The sequence below is a fragment of the Corylus avellana genome, chromosome 4 (genome assembly GCF_965113065.1).
Source record: "Corylus avellana chromosome 4, dhCorAvel1.hap1.2, whole genome shotgun sequence".
In the NCBI taxonomy this organism is placed as follows: domain Eukaryota; kingdom Viridiplantae; phylum Streptophyta; class Magnoliopsida; order Fagales; family Betulaceae; genus Corylus; species Corylus avellana.
Window position 1 is genome coordinate 8,502,738 of NC_142493.1, and position 21,001 is coordinate 8,523,738.

At 39.2% G+C, this 21,001-nt stretch overlaps 1 protein-coding gene across 7 annotated transcripts in view; it reads right to left on the reverse strand.

Moving 5' to 3' along the window:
* Nucleotides 1-16,714, reverse strand: part of LOC132177009 (MADS-box protein JOINTLESS) — a 53,350-nt gene extending 36,636 nt beyond the window's left edge. For 6 of the 7 annotated variants that reach the window (XM_088515138.1, XM_088515137.1, XM_088515139.1 and 3 more), the window contains exons 1-2: nucleotides 16,330-16,714; nucleotides 15,779-15,987 (exon numbers count right to left, since the gene is read on the reverse strand). In XM_088515138.1, coding sequence (XP_088371264.1) covers nucleotides 15,779-15,960 — 182 coding nt within the window. In that variant the 5' untranslated portion in view covers nucleotides 15,961-15,987; nucleotides 16,330-16,714. The remainder of the gene's footprint in view (nucleotides 1-15,778; nucleotides 15,988-16,329) is intronic. The other variant, XM_088515134.1, reaches the window with a different exon arrangement.
* Between the last annotated feature and the right edge of the window lie 4,287 nt (nucleotides 16,715-21,001).

Genomic DNA, 21,001 nt, shown 5'->3' on the forward strand with positions numbered 1-21,001 from the left:
TCAAAAGATCAATTTCTTTTATGAGTGGTGATCACACATTTTTGTTTATGTACTTTTAACATGAGAATTTCATGATTCTGATGGATTGTGTGCATTCTTATTGTATGATTGATATGTCATATCAATCATGGATTTTCTTTTGCACACTTTGGATTCCATTTTCTTACGTTTGACCACATCGGTATGGATTTGGTAAGAAACCATGTAAGAGAGGTTGACTAGCTTATCGGTCAAATTGACCCACTAGCTAGTTGAACCTATATCCTAAAAACCTCTACATTCTATGCACCCCAGCCTTTAGACTTATGCATCTTTGTTTAAGAGACATTTCCAAAATGGAAAAACAATGAAGGAATATGTGTAATGTTCTTTGGTTGTCCTTATAGAAACAGTTAGTGACCAATTCATTGCAAAAGCATACGGCCACTAACGGACATGATTTAGCTCATTCTGAGTTTTAGAGGGAGTGTTTGGATGAGGGTGTCTAGGCCCTAGTATGATAATTTTTTACTTTTTTTTTTGATTTGCATGTCAACCTTACTCATAAGGTGTTTGTTGATATAGCTTACCTCCCACATCAAGTTATGGGCTCACACTTGTTTTTGGGATTTTGCGCACACACACACAATTCTTGAACCAATTGATCATATCATGAAATTTTGTGTCATTTGTTTTGTGTCCATCAAGTGTGTGAAATGTCAAGTCAATTTTTCATGTGTTGAAAATTGTGCATGCTTAACATTCATTAATCGCAATTGTTTTTATGATGTGACATATTATTGTGTTGTTTGATGGAGTATTGCACTCATGAAGAGTGAATTTCTTGTTTTGGTAATTTGAGGGAAACTTTGTTCTCTAGACATTTATGCCCGGACAGCTTATTGCTATGTCTAAACCTGGCTACATGATAGGAACCAAGCTTCTTTGACCATGTCAAGACAAGTTGATATCATGTTCGGACTTGCCCTGCGGGAGATTTAGACTTGAGTTTTAAAACCCGAAAATCGTTCATTTTCCCTCATTTCTAGTTTTCGAACTCTCATTCTCTCTTGCACTCGATGTTATGTGGGCGATTTGGGAGTATTTGTAGCATCAATTCATCAATCAAATCTCCAATCCGAATTGTTGCAAGTTTTCATAGCTCGAACATGTTTTTGCTTTTGTTGATTTTTATCTATAGTTCAAAACCTAGGGTTTAGACTGGGTTGGAATTGTTTAGTATTCATGCATCTTTGCTGATTTGTGAGTGATAATTGGTTGACTAATATCTAAAGAATGTATATTGAGGATAATTTTCTTGTTATAACATGTTTACTTGATTGCATTGTGTGAATGTATGAAATTGCATAGGTATTCAAAATAACATTAAATTTTTATTGTTTTTGATTGCTTTGAAATCCTTGTGATTGTATGCATTAAGATGGAATGAACGTTTGATTTTGAATTTCAAAATACCCTAAAACGATGGTTTTGGTAGTTTTGAAATATTTGTGATTGTGTGCTTACATATTAATTTGATCATGCATTAAACATCATACTCATTGATTCTTTTAGGTTTAGGGAGTTTGAGTGATTGTGAGGAGTGTCTCACTTAGGTAGAGTTGGTAGATGGTCACACACAAGCATGAGTTTTGGTTGTTCATCACCTCGTTTTGGTGATTGATGTTTATGCTGGTTGTCTTTTGATTGTTTGCCTTTTTTGTTGCATGATATGTCGAATACCAAGAAAAGAACTCGAGAGGAGATGAAAGCCATGACTCAAAAGATTCGGAAACGCTCACTTGTGGTTGAGCGTGAAGTCAAGCTTGACGATTTTGAAGGGCCTCAATTTGCTTTTATTATGACCATCTTTCAAGGATGTCAGTGACCAAGTCTCTTTGAGCCTACCTTAGTGATGCAGCTTGCCTTAGTGGGCTACAGCGAATAATAGCAAAAAAGAACGGATAGGTATTTGTAGATCTTGATACTATCAAAGGATCTAAGAAATCTTCTCTAAAACGCTAGAACCCAAAACTTAGGAAAAGTATGAAACTAAATTGAATTAAAACCCTATGGCGCTCGTCCGGACGAAACTTAAGCCCATCTGGATGGCCACAGATATAAAATATAAAAAACACGATAAATAACATAGGCGTCCGGATGGTCCCCGGATGAGGACTTCAGACGAGGCTCTCGGGTTCAGGCCCATCCGGACGGGCTATAGACAAGCTTGCAGATGAGGCTTGCCGATCTACATCACTTAGCCTACATCATGCTTGTTCACGACTTCTATGCGAACATCAGTTCAATGAGTTTCAATTATCCTCCCTTATTTAAGGCCAAGTTATAGGCAGCACTCTTTAGGTCAACCCCAATCTAATTAGCCAAAACCATGTGTTTCCATATCTAGTCACTTCTCAGCATCCTACCAAGGTTGAGATGATGCTAGTTTTAACCCTAGCACAGGTTTACAGTGGTATAAGTCTAAAAAGCAGCTGCCTATTGTTAATTTGAGGACTCTTAAGCATTTTTTAGCCAAGATTGTGTTGCAAAACATTTGGCTCATCAATAGGAATAATGAAATGGGTTTTGGTAGGGGAAACTAGTCTATGCATTTGGGCGTGGGTTTCTTTTTGCTTTTGTACCCATGTCATCATGAAAATGCTATTTCCCTACCATTTGGAGGTCTTATCTCAAAGATCCTCAAAGCACATCTACAGAACATCCTAGCTAGTGAGAATATGAATGTTCCTTTTGGAAGGTTTGGGAAGGCCATGGCAACGGTCCAAAAGTTAGATGCTCATCTGCATTGATTGCCAACTACAATTGTGCCTACTCTAGAAGTTGCTTGAGATCATGGTGCTTCTTCATCGTCATCAGATATCTCCTTCCAGACATTATGAAGTCGTTCACTACAATAGCTCAACGTCAAACTAGGATGTCCAAAGTTGTTGTTAATCATGGGAATGTGCTAGAAAATATGAAGAAATTGGACCATTTGCAGACTATTGTTGATCATATCAAGTCAGGTGTGAAGACCATTTGCACTGTGTTGGATCAAGACACACACACACACACACATGAGTTCATGCACGCGCACACACACAATTTACGGGTGTTGTTTTTTATACATTTTGAGATGTTATCTTAAATGATACATGTGATGATTTTGACATCACTTGATCGTTTTGTTTTGCAGAGGTTTTTGTCCCTTTGTGATTTGGTGACAAAAAGGGGAGACTTTTGGGGGATCAATTATTGTAAAACTTAATGTTAGGATATTTTATCATGTATAATGTATCTATCATGATTAAATGTTTTACTGTTATGTTATGTCATTCAATTTGGTGTATCTATTTTGGATGATGGGATGGATTATGTTTTGGTATAACTATACATATCGAATCTTAATGATCTACCTTGATCAAGAGAAGCTGGAGGCTTCGGGTTAATGTGTAGGTTTTATGCACTAACGGACACAGAAGTTGTCTTTTCACAAAATACTATCAATAGGTAAGACAATAACTCCTAAAGGCTACTTATAATATTGATTCCAAATCCTTAAAGGATTGTGTACTCATATGTGAAATGGAGGTTACTTAGGTACATCTATGTATAGGACCTTTACTAGAGTCAACATTCCCGTTGTGTTGGGTAATCACATGTAGCATTGGGAGAGAGATTTTTTCAAGAAGAAATCAATGTCATTTTCTTTGAAAGGATAATAAATTTCTCATTGAAGTGCTGGCGAGTGGGTGGTGCGTGAGTCCTAATCTAGTGTCTAGTATTTATATAGTTTTGTTCATGGCTGGTCCGAGGAGGTGGTTCGTGGAGTCCGAAGTGTTTGAGGTGTTGATTAAGAGAGGAGCATCAGGGGTGAGGATCTTGGAAAAAAGCAAAAGGAGGCATAAGTCCATTTTCCTGTAGAAGGACGAACTGCTGTGGTTGGTGCGGATAGTGGAGGACTTAGTGGTAGTGAAAACCTCTGAGGTCTTTTGGGATCAATCCAGAGCACGGTATCCACGGATTATTGCACAGATATGTTCCAACAGACATGGGCGTTTCCTGACAATAGAAGAATTCGATGGTAGGCATAGGTGTGGTTCAATCATAATTCCAGAAGGAAGATATGGTCAAAGCTGGGAACGATTCATCAGAGAGGTGTGTTTCGCGAAATCATCTCTTTGTGTGGGAAGGGAGGACAGGGAGGGGAAGAAAGAGAAGGAGGGGGTGGGAAGAAGGAGCTTCACCGAGGTGTAGAGGCAGTCGACGCAATCGGCAGAGGAGTGTTTTAACTCATTTCATGATCCAATTGCTAGGGTGCCTAGTTGGTTGAAAGAGGTTTCTGCCGAGAGGAACAAGCGAGAACGTGCTTCTGTCTACCAGGGGCCAGGTTTGCTTCAGGTCAATGCCCCGGTGAAGGTTGTCGGTGGCGGAGGGAAGGGCCCTAAGATGACCTTTTCTGCTGTTGTGGCAGGAACGATCAACCCAAAGGAAGAGGAGATGTCGGGGAAGATCAATAGGGCTCCGGCGAGTTGCCTACCATCTCCGGTGAGCATTTGGTGTCCCTGGGAGGAGAAGACAGCTTCGAAATTTGGAGCAGATCACGTGAAGGGAGGGGAGAGGAATGGCTGTCACGATGCACAGTCCCTCTTTCGTGTAAAAATGGAACTAATAAATGTGAAGGAGTTGTTGAACAGGCTACAAGGGGAGGTAGAGTTGGGTTTGGAAAAGCTAGATATTGTTTTTAAATATCTAGAAAGTCAGAACACTTTACCCAAGGCAGGAGGTGTTGGTGAAGGTGGATAGGTATTAGGGGTCATACACACCCTAGGCACGACCCAACACAAGTCTAAGGAGTGGCCCAATTCGAATCATGGAGAGCCCAAGCAAGAGTTCCAGACCTACTATAGGAGGAAGAAGTCTCGGCCTAAACTGGGCTCCAGTCTCCATAAGGGCCCGGTTATCTTGGCCCGGCCGTTGCAAGCTAGTGTGGACAAGGAGGCGAGGACTTTGGAGAGAGGGGAGGGGTCGCGAGCAGGAAAGGAATCGGTGAGTACGCCGGATAATGCGCAGGACTCCTCGGCAGCTGGTCCCAGAGCTCCGGCGAGTGTCACCGGCACTGTTGAAATGCTCGTTTTCAGGCTGCTTCACTCTGTGAAGGAGAGTCATGTTGCTTCACGCATGTCGATCGTCCCTGCGCCCACGACAGAGGTGCCGATGAGAAAGGACTCGCCTGAAAAGGAGCTGGCAAGGATGAATCAGGAGAAGGGGGGAGGTTGGGGTGATGGTGCGATGGTGGGTACCCCTGGTCAGGCTAAGTCGACGATGGGTTCCGCCTCGGGCCCTCGGGGTAAATCGCAGATGGACTTACTTTCTGACGACTCTCCTTCTCCAATTCTCGGACACGATGATCAAGGTGAATCAAAGGGTGGGTCGAGTGGCTCTGGTCGGGGGATTTTGGGGGAGAAGGCTGTAAGGTGGAAGCCGTCGGAGCGCTCTGGGGGTGTTGCTGGAACAGCCTCAGGTGTGGAACTATCGGGGTACGGCTTGGTGGAACAACTTTCGGGTGGTTCTGTGATGGGTATTCTGGGCATGGCACCGGGGGTAAATTTGGGCGGAGATTCCCCTGCAGTAGTGGTATCCTCGACCCAGGTGTTCTGTGTTCCAAATTCATTGAATGAGGATTTGATGGAGGGTCAGGAGAAGGTTTTCACTCTTCAGGTTTGTAAAGAGGTTGGTTTATCGTGTGATGGAGATGAAAGGAAGCTCGAAGCCACCATTGGGATGCTTATGGCTGACCAAAAGGACAATGAAATGGAAGGGGAGGAGGCTACATCTGCAGTCAAAAAGGTGAGAGAGAGCTAACTAATTTGCAGTCTTCAGTTAATTTTTTGGATTATGCTGGGAAGGAGAGGAATAAGGGGAGGGTCAATCGAGTTAACTCATGAAGCTGAAGATTATTTCATGGAATGTGAGAGGCCTGAATGAGAGGGTGAAGAGGTTGAGGGTTAGAAATCTGCTTAAAAGCTGGAAGGCAGATTTAATTTGTTTTCAAGAGACCAAATTGGATTGTATTTCAATCAGCTTAGTGAGGAGTGTTTGGGGCTGCCCGTATGTGGAGTGGTGCTATGTTCCTTCTCGAGGGGCGTCAGGTGGCATTTTGCTAATGTGGGATAAGAGGGTAGTAGAGAAGATTGATGCTGTTTTGGGCAGTTATGTGGCGGCTTGTTCTTTCAAAAATGTGGCGGATGGTCTTGTTTGGGCGTTCGCGGGGGTGTATGGGCCTAATAGAGTCAATTCTAAACGTCTTCTTTGGGAGGAGCTGGCAGGGGTTATGAGCTGTTAGGATATGCCGTGGTGTATTGGTGGGGACTTCAATGTTACTCTTTATCCAAGCGAAAGATCGAAGGGAGTTTATTCTCGAGCTGCCATGAGGGATTTTGGTGAATTCATTTCAGAGCAGGGCCTCATGGACCTTCCCTTAGTTGGGGGGATCTCCACTTGGTCCAATAGTCGCTCTTGGTCTAGGCTTGACCGGTTTCTAGTTTCTACTGATTGGGAGGTTGTTCATCCGGATCTGCGGCAAAAAAGGATGCTTCGGGTTTGCTCCGACCATGCTCCTATTATGCTGGAGTGCAATCCGTTTTCGGGAGGTAAAAGACCCTTCAAATTCGAGAATATGTGGCTAAAAGCGGAGGGTTTTGTGGATAAAGTCCATAGTTGGTGGGCCTCGTATGATTTTCATGGCACCCCGAGTTACATCCTTTCTAAGAAGCTGCAAGCTCTCAAATAGGACATTAAAAGATGGAATGACCAAGATTTTGGCAATGTGGGGGTGAGTGTTAAGGCCCGCATGGATGATCTTAAAGCTCTTGATAGGGCGGAAGAAGAGAGGGGCTTATCTATCGAGGAGATCGAGAGGAAAAGGGTGCTTGCCAGAGAGCTAGAATCCTCCCTCCTTCAAGAAGAAATTAGTTGGAGGCAAAAATCTAGGATCCGTTGGTTGAAAGAGGGGGACAAGTGCACGAGATTCTTCCATCGGATTGATAATGCCAATTGCAGGCAGAATTACATTGAGTCATTGAATATCAATGGCTCTACGGATCAAGAGGCTATTAGTAATCATATCACCCACTTTTATGAGTCGCTTCTCACGGAGTCTCTCAGTTGGAGACCGAGGTTGGATAACCTTCACTTCGACAGATTGGATGTTGATGAGTCCTCTAGTTTGGATATTCCTTTTGAGGAAAGGGAGGTGTGGAAGGTGGTTAAAAAAATGGATAGGGACAAGGCGCTAGGCCCGGATGGTTTTTCTATGGCTTTCTTTCAGGATTGTTGGGATGTGATCAAAAGGGACATTATGGCTGTTTTCGCGGAGTTCCATGGTAGAGGTAAATTTGAAAAAAGCCTTAATGCTACTTTTTTGGCTCTTATTCCGAAGGCTTAAGGGGCTTCCGATCTGAAGAATTTCCGTCCAATTAGCCTTGTGGGGGGATCTACAAGATTATAGCTAAGGTGTTAGCCAATAGAATGAGGAGAGTTATGGATAGGGTCATATCCAATTCTCATAATGCTTTCGTCAAGGGCAGACATATTTTGGATTCAGTTCTTATAGCCAATGAATGTCTTGATAGCCGTATCAGAGAAGGGGATCCCAGCCTCTTGTGCAAGTTGGATATGGAAAAGGCTTATGACCATATGAACTGGAAGTTTTTACTCTATATGTTAAGGAGGTGCGGCTTTGGCAAGCAATGGTGCTTATGGATTGAACATTGTATATCGCCTGTGCGGTTTTCAGTTTTGATCAATGGCTCTCCTTCCGGCTTCTTTAAGAGTTCGCGTGGGGTAAGACAAGGTGATCCCCTCTCACCTTTTTTGTCCATCTTAGTTATGGAGGCGTTCAGCAGGATGATTAATGTTTCCATCAGCAGGGGTTTCATCAATGGTTTTTATGTGGGTGCCGGAGAGTCGGAACGGGTTGTTGTTTCTCACCTTCTTTTTGCAGATGATACATTGGTTTTTTGTGGGGCTACTCCTGACCAAATCAGATTCATTAAAGCCCTTCTTATTGGCTTTGAGGCGGTGTCTAGGCTAAAAGTAAATATAGCCAAATCGGGTGAGGCGGGTGAGTTGGCTGGCATTCTGGGTTGTGGCATCGGTTCTTTGCCTTTGAAGTATCTGGGTCTTCCTCTTGGGGCTTCTTTCAAGCTTTTGGTTATTTGGGAAGACATGATTGAGAAGATTGCTAGAAGGTTGCCCCCCTGGAAAAGCTCGTATTTGTCCAAGGGAGCTAGGCTCACTCTCATCAAGAGCACTTTATCCAACCTTCCCACTTACTTTTTGTCTCTCTTTCCTATCCCTATCTCTGTGGCGAATCGCATTAAGAAGATTCAACGGGATTTTCTTTGGGGGGGGGCTCAACGATGAGCCTAAGATCCACTTGGTCAGCTGGCACGAGGTGTGTAGCCCGATTTCGGAAGGCGGTTTAGGGATCCGGAGTCTGAGGTTTTTTAATCAAGCTTTTTTGGAGAAATGGTTGTGGAGATTTGCCAATGAGGAAGAGGCTTGGTGGAGAAGGATTTTAGTAGCAAAGTATGGGGTGACCCGGGGAGGTTGGCGCTCTAAAGTTCCTCGTGGTTCGCATGGGGTGAGGTTACTGAAACACATTTGCAGGGGTTGGAGTTCATTTCAACGTCATTTTAGATTGGATCCTGGCTTGGGGTTGAAAGTCAATTTTTGGTAGGATATTTGGTGCGGCGATTTGTCCCTCAAGGAAGCTTTTCCCAGCCTTTTCAAGATAGCTAGCAACAAGGCTGCCTCCATTGCGGACATCAGGGAGAGTATAAATGGTATGGTTCATTGGAATGTTACCTTTATTCGAAGAATTCATGATTGGGAGGAGGCGGCTTTAGCCTCCCTTCTCTCGCTCTTGTATTCGCTCTCGTTGCGGGGGGAAGGGGAAGATCGTATGTGGTGGATTCCTTCTAGAAAAGGGAAGTTTGAGGTTCACTCCTTTTACAGGAAGATCGTTCTTAAAGAGCCCATCCATTTCCCTTGGAAAAGTATTTGGCGCACTAAGGTTCCTTCGAGAGTGGCTTTTTTTGCTTGGTCAGCCGCCCTTGGGAAATCCCTTACTTTGGACAATGTTAGGAAGAGGGGCATTGTGGTAATTAATCGTTGTTGCATGTGTGAATCGGAAGGGGAGTCTGTGGATCATATCTTTCTTCACTGTGGGGTTGCGCGCTTTTTGTGGGATGTTGTCTTCTCTCGGTTCAACATGTGTTGGGTTATGCCTAGAAGCGTCAAGGAGATGTTAGCTAGTTGGTGGTCGGGTGGTAAATCCCGAAGCGCGGTGGTGTGGAAGATGATTCCCCTGTGTCTCATGTGGTGTTTATGGAAGGAAATGAATGCTAGATGCTTTGAGGATTTGTCGAGAAACCTTGAGGACATAGTACATTTCTTTTTGTATACGCTATATATGTGGACTGCAGGATGGCTTGCTCCCATAGAGATCAATTTCCCTGATTTTCTTTTTATGTTCTCTTCTTCTTTCTCTTCTACTTAGTCGCTCTCTTGTATACTTCCTGTGTACTTGGGTTGCGCCCTTCTGCGCTCTTTAATGCATCATTACTTATATAAAAAAAAAATATTTCTCATTGAGATAGATTTTATGGATTGAATTGTTTCGAGTGCCTCACCAAGGTATTTTGGTTGGGCAAGCCAAAATAATGTACATGTGATAAGGCTTTCACAAGTATGGGAATAATAATAATAAAATCAGTGACTCAAGGATAAAGAGGTAGAGGATTAAGTGGCAGTATCTTTGTCCTTAATTCTGCTACATAAGATTTCATTGAGGAATCAAAAGTCAATATTAAATAAATCTAAGGGATTAATTTTTTTAATCAAAAATATAAACTAGAGTGCAATTAAATTCTTTTCTAGATTCAATTGTAATTAAATAGTGACTTAGGTAAGTCGGGACTATCAGAAGCTAGTTTTATTCTTCTCTTTAGGTCTCTCACCAAGCTAATGTAATTTTTTTTGATAAGTAAAGATATATAGATCAAAAGCGCAGAGGGGCGCAACCCTAGTACACCGGAAGTATACAAGAGAGCGACTAAGAAGAAGAAAAAAAAGAAGAGAACGTAAAAAGAAAATCATGGAAGCTGATCACTAAGGGCGCTAGCCAACCAGCAATCCAAGTGAAAAGGGTGTACAAGAAAAAATGAATAAGGTCCTCGATATTCCTAGTCGAGTCCTCAAAACATCTAGCATTTCTCTTGTTCCAAATGCATCACATGAGGCAAAGAGGAGTCATCTTCCACACAACGGCGCTACGAGTTTTGCACCAAGGTAATGTAATTTAACCAATATAGCTTTCTTATTTCGGCTGCTTGTTTTACTTTATTAAAACATGGGCTAGAGAGAAACAGTGCAGAAGAATGCATAAGAGGGAAATTTGGCTAGTAATAAAATCCAAGCCCAAGGGACATGCAGTGGATGCATGAGCCAGTGAGCTAATCCCTAGCCCTATGCGTCAACTACTAAGGAGGTGGAAGCTATGGTTTTACATGCCCTAGGCATCCAACCCTAGAAGTCCTTCTTTTATATATATGTCTGATGAATAGATGTTAAATATATATGTCTGATGTATGCTCAAATTTAAAAAACTTTCAGAACAAGAATGTCTTCGTTTAGCCCTTTCTCAACTAATTTGAATCAAAATAAGATGACAAGTCCTAATTACGTGGATTGAAAATGTGATTTGGACATTGTGCTCACAGCTAAGGGGCACAAATATGTGCTGACCGAGGCTTTTCCAAATGATGCAGCAGCAAATGCACCTGAGGATGAGAAAGCACGACATGATCGCTGGGAGAAATCCAACGAAATGGAAAGTGATATGTTTTGGCCTCTCTATCAAACGTGATCCAACATCAACTTCAAAATTCCGATCATGCTTCTAACATGATGGCCATCTTGAAAGAAATGTTTGTAGAGCAAAATCTTGAAGCGAAAGAAGAAACAATGAGATCTTTGTTAAATATAAAGATGGCTGAAGGTACTCTAATAAGAAAACATTGTCTAGCCTTGATTGTCATGCTTAATACACTGGAGGTTCTGGTTGCTAAGATTGATAGAGAATCTCAAGTAGACATTGCTCTACAGTCTCTCCCTAATTCATTCAATTAGTTCAGATTGAATGTGTCAATGAGTAAAAATGATTGCACATTGGTTGAACTAATGAATGAGTTTATCGTAGCGAAAAAATCCTCAAGACCAAGGCTTCACTTAACATTGCTCGGCCTTCTACTTCTAAGCCAAAAGGTTTTAAGAAGAAGCCGATTAAACAAGTGGGCAAAGTTCTTGCCAACAGGTTTAAGAAAGCCGAGAAATGAACAAAAGGCAAACATATTGGAAAATGTTACCACGGTGATAAGCCAAGGCATTGGAAGAAAGATTGAACCAAGTGTCTTGCTTCTAGAAGTCAAGGTAAAGAATCTTCCTTCTTGGTTGAAACATGTTTAGTTGTGAATCCAACAAATTCCTAGTGAGTGACTTCAGGATCAACTAATCATGTCTGCAATTCATTGCTGGGGTTACAGCTAACCAGACAACTGAATGGAGAGATGTGCTTGACACTTGGAGATAGGACAAGGGTTCCGATCGACTCCATTGGAATTTCTAAAATTTATTTCAATTCAAGAGTTTTAATATTATTAATTCGTCTCTATGTACCCAATATACGCAGGAATTTAATTTTTGTGATTTTTTAGGGTAAATGCGGTTATGCCTCTATTTTGAGTGAAACCGCGATAATACAAAAGGATAATTTATTTATTTGTTCTAGTATAATGATGGTTTGTATATTATTCCTCCTACTTTATATTCTATTAACAATTTTGTTTTAGTACTCATGATACTTTACCACTAAAAAAGAAAGTTCATTCAACTAATGAAGCATATCTTTGTCACATCTTTAGCACTTACATCTTGGTCACATTAACTCAAAGAAGATTCAAAGACGGATTAATGACGAGCTTCTGGGCCCATTGAACTTTGGGAATTACCCAGCCTGTGAATCATGTATTGAAGGTAAAATGACGAAAAGGTCATTCTCTGCAGAAGGGTATGGAGCCAAAGATTCGTTAGAATTAGTGCATACTGATGTATGTGGTCCCATAAGTAGTTCAAGTTAGAATTAGTGCATACTGTGAATCACCTTATAAGTAGTTCATCATGTTCACTAATGATTACTCAAGGTATGGTTATGTTTACCTAATGCATAAGAAATCTGAAGTCTTTGAAAGATTCAAAGAGTTTTGGGTTGAAGCCGAAAAACAATTAGATAAACATATTAAAGCCATTCGATCTGATCGAGGTCATGAATACTTCCTCGAGGACTTCAAAGACCATTTATGAAAAGTTAGGATTATATCACAGTTGACTGCACTGGGTACTCCTCAACTAAATGGTACAGCAGAAAGAAGACACAAAACACTCTTAGAAATTGTAAGAGCTATGATGCGTATTGTTACTCTACATGTTTTTTTTTGGGGATATGCTTTAAAAACAGTAGCATACTTGCTGAATATGGTTCCATCTAAGTCTGTTTCCAAGATACCTACAGAATTGTGGTTGGGACACAAGCTTAGCTTGAGTCACATCCACATATGGGGTTGCCGAGCACATGAGGAGCTCCCAACAACTAAATCTTCCCTAAGCTATCCGGACATACCTGCAGACATGACCAGGTCAGTCATCACTAGCAATCATGTTCAGACATGGAGGACACATGTTCAGACATAAGGAAAACCAAAGACAGCGTGTTCCCTAGCATGTGGGCTACTCTCCGGACATGAAGGGTGGTTTGGGAATGTAACCCTAATCATGTCCGGACATGACTTTTACATGTCCGGATTCCACAACTTAAAACACGATTTTGTTCTTTAAAATACCAGTTTTGCTCAATCTTTCTATATCTCTAACAGCACAATTTTTTAGAGAACCTAAACGTAGCAAAGAGACAATTTTTGGCATACCAAGTATCTTGATGTGTTGATACACAAGATAACTTGAGGTGTGTGCCATGAAGCCGTGTTCATATGTTAAAGGCTCTTGGAGTTTGAATTAAACCATAGTGCTACTTCATGCTTATTCATTAACGAAGTCTATTGGTGAGTCGATAAAGATTCTATGATAAGTTTGACTAGTGAGGATCTAGAGCCTAGTGAGAACCCAAGGAGGTGAGTGAGGAGCTCATCTGCGCTAGGAGCCTTACCGTTACAAAGGATTGTAAGTATCTATGTCCTTGTATTATTCTTCATAGTGGAATCCAAGGTTTGACTGCCTCAAAAAGGTTTTTTCTTAAGTCGTCAAGGATTGTATGTATCTATGTCCTTGTATTATTCGTCAAGGTCAACAAAAATTATGTTGTTGATAATTGTTGTAATTGTGGTTTAATATTAATGTTTGTTTAATTAAAATTGATATTATAAACTGCATTAAATTGTTATCCACATTGTTAGGGGTCTAAATTTAGATTTTTAGGTTCCAATTGCCCTAACTCTCCTACTGATCATCGATATTTTAAATGCCAAGGATTTGGTCAGACCACTTCGGATTGTTGTAAGCATATAATTATTTCTCTTGTGGAGGAAATTGTAGATGAAGAGAATCACATAGGTGAGCCAATATTTGATGAGTAGGTAGGAAAGAAGAAGAAGTCATACGCCAATCAAGGAGAATCTCTAATGGTTTGTAGGAGCTCGGGAGCAGGCCATTTACATGATCTCATGGCAAAGTATGTGATGTTATCATTAATAGAGAAAGTTGTTGTGACAAAGATAGTGAAAACATTGAATGAGGTACAAGTATTTAAGCAATGCTTGGTTCGGCTGAAGTGTCACATTCCTATGAACACATGGAATTTGTTACTTGGTCAACCCCAACAATATGATAGAAAGGTTATTCATGATGTGTTTAAAAATATTTATTCTTTTATGAAAGATAGAGTGAAGGTGGGTTTAGGCCAAATAAAATGGAGAGTTGTCCCAAGCCACATAAAGGGAGAGGGAAAAATTTTGTTGTCAAAAGCCGAAGTTGAAAAGGCCTTAGTGGAGTCTACTTATCCAATGCCTTTATTTCTCTAGAGGAAAATGAGCACAAAAATGAGTTGCCTCTTATCATGGATACGATACATTATGCCATGAATTTAAAGATGCCCTACACGTGAAATAACATAGCATTGATTTCATACTTGGTGCTAGTCCTCTTAACAAGGCACCTCATACAATGAATCCTTAGGAGCAAAAAGAGTTGCAAAGGCAAGTAGATGAGTTTATTGCTAAGGGGTTATTGTTCCAACCCTTGTAATGAAAAGGGATGGTTCTTAGCATATATGTGTTGATATTAGAGCAATGAACACCCACGTGGAAGCCACTGTGGATAGAAAAAGCTGCGGGAGGAGGGCGTTAGTCAATCAATGAGCAAGTATGATTTGCCCGAATGCAATGCGGAGGTGGGCTCCAAAGCAGCCCCTGGAGAGACTCTTTTGAACGTCTCTATTGAGTGACAGAGCTCTTTTTATTGAATATGAAAGATGAATTGATGTGAACCAACTAGTAATCGAGAGAGCCGTGATCTTTAATGGCTATTTCGAGAGAGCCTTAACCTCTAAAAACACATTAAACCATATTGTAAAATGATAATCAACTCATATATTTCTTATTGATAGTTTTCCTTTAAATAGAAAACAATAGACTATTGATTGCATAAGAGACTAGTTAGGTCTTTATCACTTCTAAGACTAGGTCGACTCTAGTAAGGAAAGATTCTGAATTAGAGATCTATGATCCTATATTAGCCTAAAAATAAATGCAGATAATAAATAGAGATTTACTTTTTATTATTCTCTAACTTAACCCTCAAGGAAAGATTACATAATGAACCGGCAAGACAGGTCGACTGATCATATAGGATAGATCAACACTTGCTGCATTTTTAGCAAATCATTTAGAAGGAGAGAACAAAATGGAGCCTATATATGTTAACAACTTGAACCGTTTAGCACAACTAGTCTGGTGTTTTTGGGTTTTGTGATCTCTAGTGAGGGAATTAAGATGGATTCAAGAAAGGTGGCAGCAATCACAAGTTAATTTTTTTTCTTTTTATCGTTGTTTTATCAGAATTTTCAACTCTATTATTGCACCTATAACTAATTGCTAGAAAGGAAGAGTTTTCAAGTGAATCGAAGAATGTAATTACAATGTAGGACGACATGTGTAAACTGAGGAGATGAACAGGACAACACAATTATAAGTTTGTGGCTTCATGGTAAGAATTTGTCTTCTGAAGTATGCTCCTAAATTAGTGCTATATTTTATGAAGACGTCCTTTTATAAATGCTGTCAACTTCTCTTTGATTGGAGTGATCGAAAAGGCAAATAGGTAGCAGCGACACATTAAACCCTTCATGGTAAGATTAACTTCTCTTCTTCTAAAAGTTGAAAACTGTGGTTTGCAGAAAGCAGAAGACTCGGCAGTACTTAAGTTTTCTTTATTTGATGTATCCTAGTATATTTTTTCAGTCACTCCCTCTTTAGGTTTGCTCAGTCTTGTTGTTTGACTCGGATCTTTATTCTCTCTCCCTCCCTCTCAAGAAATGATAGGACTCCACGATATCAAGAAATGATAAAAGTATTGGACAATGCATGAATAAAACGATCAAAATGTATACATACACTATAAGTAGAAAAACTAAATGTTTCTCAAAGTAGAAAGAGAGAGAAACCTTGAGCTGGCGTAGTCAAAGAGCTTTCCAGTAGAAGAGAAGACGATGAGAGCAATTTCAGCATCACAGAGAATTGAGAGCTCCAGAGCCTTCTTAAACAGCCCCCTCCTCCTCTTAGAGAAAGTCACCTGCCTTCTCGTTGTGTTGTCAATCTTTTTTATCTGGATTTTCCTCCTCGTCATTTTTGGGAGAAGAAAAATGATACGACCCTTCACATAAAACCAATCAAAATTATCAGTCCCAACTTAGTAATTTCTAGGAAGAGTAAATCGCTTTAGAAACAATTATCTTTAACAAAAGTTTCAACCCAAGTATCTCAGAGAGAGCAAATTCAAACTCCTATGCATGAAAAATACAGAAAGGGAGAAGCTAATTTAATGTTAATCATGTAGAAAATCAAAAAGAACAATTAAAGTGTTAGAGTAAACCAGAAAGAGAGAGAATAATAGAACGAAGAAAGTTCTTTTAAAAAATGAAGAATCAAACTGCACTTGGTCTCTCCCCCCCAAAAAAAACGATGGAAAAATATGAAACATATGCTGAAATTTCACCTATCCTTCAGACAACAATCGGTTAATTTAGCAGATCTTCCTCCAGTCTTCTACTGATTACGCATTCTATAAATGGAAAATATGGAGAGAGAGAGAGAGAGAGAGACAGACTGGAATATTGTAGAGTAAGAACAAAGGAAAAAAGAAAGATGGGTGTTGCATAAAACAGAATAAGTGCAGCAATTTTCCAAATTAGGCCAACAATCTCTAACCAACCCTAGTTTGAAGAAGCACTGTGGTGAAGAGGAAGAATAATTGATGAAACCTACTTTTCTAGCTTCATTGTCACTTTTTGTAGGCCTGCTGACATCTCATACACAACCAGACACAAGCCTGGCATTAATGGCTTTCTGCCACCAAAAGTTTTTTGAAGATAGGGAGAGAGAAAGAGAATGAATGAGATGGACAGAATAAAACTTTTTTTTTTTCTCCTTTATTTATTTAAAAATTCTGGTTCCATTTTGGGTGAAGCCAGGTGATAAATTGGGAACGGAACTTGAGGTTTTCCTGGTTATTTTATATGGTCAGGTTCGCTTCCCGTACAAATTGACACGCTTCATCACTGGACAGAAATTTTTTACATGTTTGTATCCCGTTATGTACCCACAACCGTCATTATATATATATATATATATATATATACATTTTCCTTCGTTGAGTAAATCTTAACTTATATATTTTAAGAAAGCAACTAAATTATGATATTGGTTAAGCTACTTAAGACTATTTCATTAATATTGTAAAATATAATATATATAATATTTGTTTTTTTGAAAGAAAAAAAAAAGCATTAATATAGTATTTTTTTAATATTTAGTATAATATATATACTATATATATATTATAATATATACTATAAAAATATAATTCAATATATAGTATTAATATAGATAAAAACATAATATATAGTATTTTTTTTTTTGAAAAAAATATATAATATATACTATAAAAATATAATATATAGTATTCATTAATATAGTATTATTTTTTTTTAACGTGGAGGGATGGCAAATAATTGGAAAAATATCTAATTATTGGTTGGACTTTGACACTCGTTTATAAAAAGGGGTAGGCAACCCAAACAATAGCCTCGAACCAACCAGAAAAAGGCGCCACCATAAGAGAATCAGAAAACCGTCGAGAATTGATTAAATGAATAATCCGGCCCATCAAGAAAACAAGGGTGGCCACAAAGGGCTACTAACAAAGGCAATACAAGAATAACCGAAAGAAAACCTTCTAGTACTCTTGCAGAGAGAACCAACATAGAATCGGCATAGAGAAAGGTTGAGTCAACCACGCTGATAAGCACCCAAACCCCAACAAACAAAATTGGTGAACAAACACCAAGAGGCAAAAATACAACCAGAAAATAAAATAACAAATAGAAATACAACAAGAACGGAAAAAATGCAAAAATACCTCTACAACAACTAAACCAGCAGATGAGGCAACAAGGCATGGGTGTGCAACCCACGCGCCAGCATCTTCATCGGCCCCCCACACGCCGGCTAGTGGGGGACCGATTAAGACGTGGAGCCTAGAGGCAAGGAGTGGACTAGATTGTGGAGATCTTGGCGATGCACGACAAAGGGACACAACAAAAAAACATTAGATAATTAAGTAGAAAAAGTTCTCCAAACCCATAAATCAGTAGCTGCAAGACTGGGGCCGCGTTAGGTGGCGACAAGGTGAGGGGAGGCCGGAGAATACGGTTGAACGGCACCATGGAGGGTGGATCTGCCAAGGTAAGATAGATTGAGCTTCAAAAAAGCCAAATCTAAGACCCAAAGCAGATCCAACCGGAGGAGACAGCGCGGCAACATAGAAGAAGCGGTAAGGTGGCCAAGGGGAGGCTAAGGTGGCGATTTATGGAAGAGAAAGTATAAATCATACAAAGCAATGGATAAGGCCTCAAACGAGGCAAAAGGAGCTAGAAGAAAATCTAGCTGGTAGGAACCCGAAGATATAGTCATAAGAGAAGGAAGAAGAGAAGAAGGAAAAGGTTTAGCAGGGGGGAGGAGGGAAGAAATGAGTTCTTCCCGCCTCCTGAAGAGAGTTCTTTGGTTTTGTCTCTTTACAGCTAGAGAGAAAAGAGACAAAACCCTAGAGATCATTTTTGTTGAAAATGTGCTTAAATGCAAGGTTTACTAATATGAAATCCATCAACTCTATGTAAACTACTCATTTGGAAGAGGGCTTCCAAATAAATTGTAAGCTAAACCCGTGCTGACGAATAACTAACCTGCAATGAAGAGGGACGGTATAGTAATGCTAATATCAACAAAAGAACATTCTCACGTGCTTCTAGACATGATGAGCTCCACATCTTTCGGGATTGGCTTGTTTTGAGTTTGGTGCATTTCATGTAACGGGTTTGTATGGTCTTGAAATATGGTTTTTGATAAGTGTCAAATATTACATATTTGAACCCCTTTATTTATATTAGTTAATCTTTTAGCTGTGTTGCTATTTAATATTTTGTGTTAGTTTTGTGCTTTTAGTATTTTGTAGGTCATTGAAGAAAAACTACAGCTTTAAAGGGAAAAAATGAAAAGTTTGGAAGAAATAATACTTTGAGAAGACCTAGATTGCGTGGTTAAGTCTAACCAAATCCAAGAAAATGTTAAATCAGATTAAAGTTCAGATTTGATAAGATTTCGGATCGGATTCAAATTTAGATTCTGCACACGTCGTAGTATTTTGACTATAACTCTCTGCTCAAATATCGGATTGAAGTGATTCAAATGGAATTGGAAAGCTAGCTCAAAATGCTACAATTTGTTGTGAAATAGGATTTTCGTAATTCGGACGGTTTCTATGCCAAAATTGCCCCGCAATTAAAGGACACAAATCTGGACGAATCCTATTCCGATTTCAGACTTCTATTTTGACTGGGAGACAGATCTCCGAATTATCTAGGTTTAATAGGGCTTCTAGGACTTTTCTAAGCTTATAAATAGACTCCTTTGCATTCAAGAAAAGATACACAATACCAGAGAGCAAAATTCTTTTGTTTAGTTTTTCTTTAGGTTTAGATTTTATTTTTATGTGGAGCTAAATTCCCAACTAAGGTTGGGGATGAAGCCTTACCGATGAAGAGCATCAATACTTTTATGTAAGTTTTTATTATTTTGATTTTATTGGGTTTTATATTTCAATTGTTTTACTTCTAATCAATTATATGGAGTGATTCTTGGATATCTCTTGTGATTCAAGGATACATGTGATGATTTGAGATAATTTCATATGATTGATTGCTTGGCTTTTAACTTATAAAAATTGGATATCCCTTGTGATTTGTTCTACGGATACATCTGGTGTTTCAATTGAATTTGGATTCCTTTTGTGATTTGGTCAATGAATAGATACATGTGATGGTTTTGATTAATTCTTTGAAGCATAGTAAAACATATCTATGATTTAATTTGTGAGAACTTCGGATTAATATTGATGAACATAAAGTATGTTGTTATGATTTGGTGAGTGTGAATTCCCAAACCTTAGTACCTTTATCCTTAGATTTACTTATTTTATTTAGTTTATGTTTATCCTTTAATTTTCAAAACTCAAAAATCAAAACCCTTTTGGAACTAGATTAGGATTTAATTAGTTTAGATATAAATTGCTCTTTCAAAAATACAATTCTCTGTGAGGTCGACCTCGCACTTGCAATCCATTAAACTACAATTGATTCGTGCACTTGCGAGTTAAATAAATTTGCACAACAGTTTTCTAATCCTTCTAGACTAAGAGGAAGGGGGTACATACAATTTGTAAATCTAGCATGGGGTGTGGAAAGTTTTAATCATTTTGTTAATTCGGGAAGAATAGCCTCTCATCATATTGCAGTAGAGACATTCGGCATATTAGTGGGTCTTGTTACAAACCTTGGGTAGAACTCATCCTTAAAGACCGGCTTGCAAGGGAAGAGTGCCCAATAGCTTATATATACATGGCCAAGATTAAACTTAACCAATATGGGACACTAGGATCGTAACATACCATCATGCTTCTGTGACCGACGTCCATGGCGTCCCACTCTATAGATGGGGGCACTTGCTTGTGAGAGCTCCGTTATACAATAAATGGTCATCATTCAAGCTTGGTGAAAACACATTGAATCTCTTCCGGCTTGCAAGAGGTGAATTTAAGAATTTGGTTGTGTTACCCACCTAATTATCAATAAGGGAAAGCAACAAAGAGTAAAAGTAAACTCAACGATACATGATTTGCTTCTCTTACTGTTTTATGCGGCCAATTTGAGAAAAGCGAGACATTTGTTTGTCAAAATTTCTACTCACCATTTGTTCGTATCGAGTCTGTTATTGAAAAATACACTTCTTTATTTGGTTTTGGTTTATTTTTTCTTAGGATCTCCCGTTATCTTTTCCTTTAGAATTAAGAATAGTAAGGGGTCCTCATTTCTATTTTCCAATCAATTAAAAATAATAATAAAAAAAAAAATTAGCTAACTAACACAAAAAATAAAAAAATAAAAAAAAAAGGCCCAATAATGGAGAGGATTCGGTTCCCACTAAGTGAAGGTTTTTTTCTCATTGGTGTACAAGCATTAAATGCAATCCTACTTTACTTTGGTTTTGTCAAGAAGAGTAAAACATGCTGTACAATGATATTTATTTTTCTTCACTGGGTAAAATTAAGCTCTTAC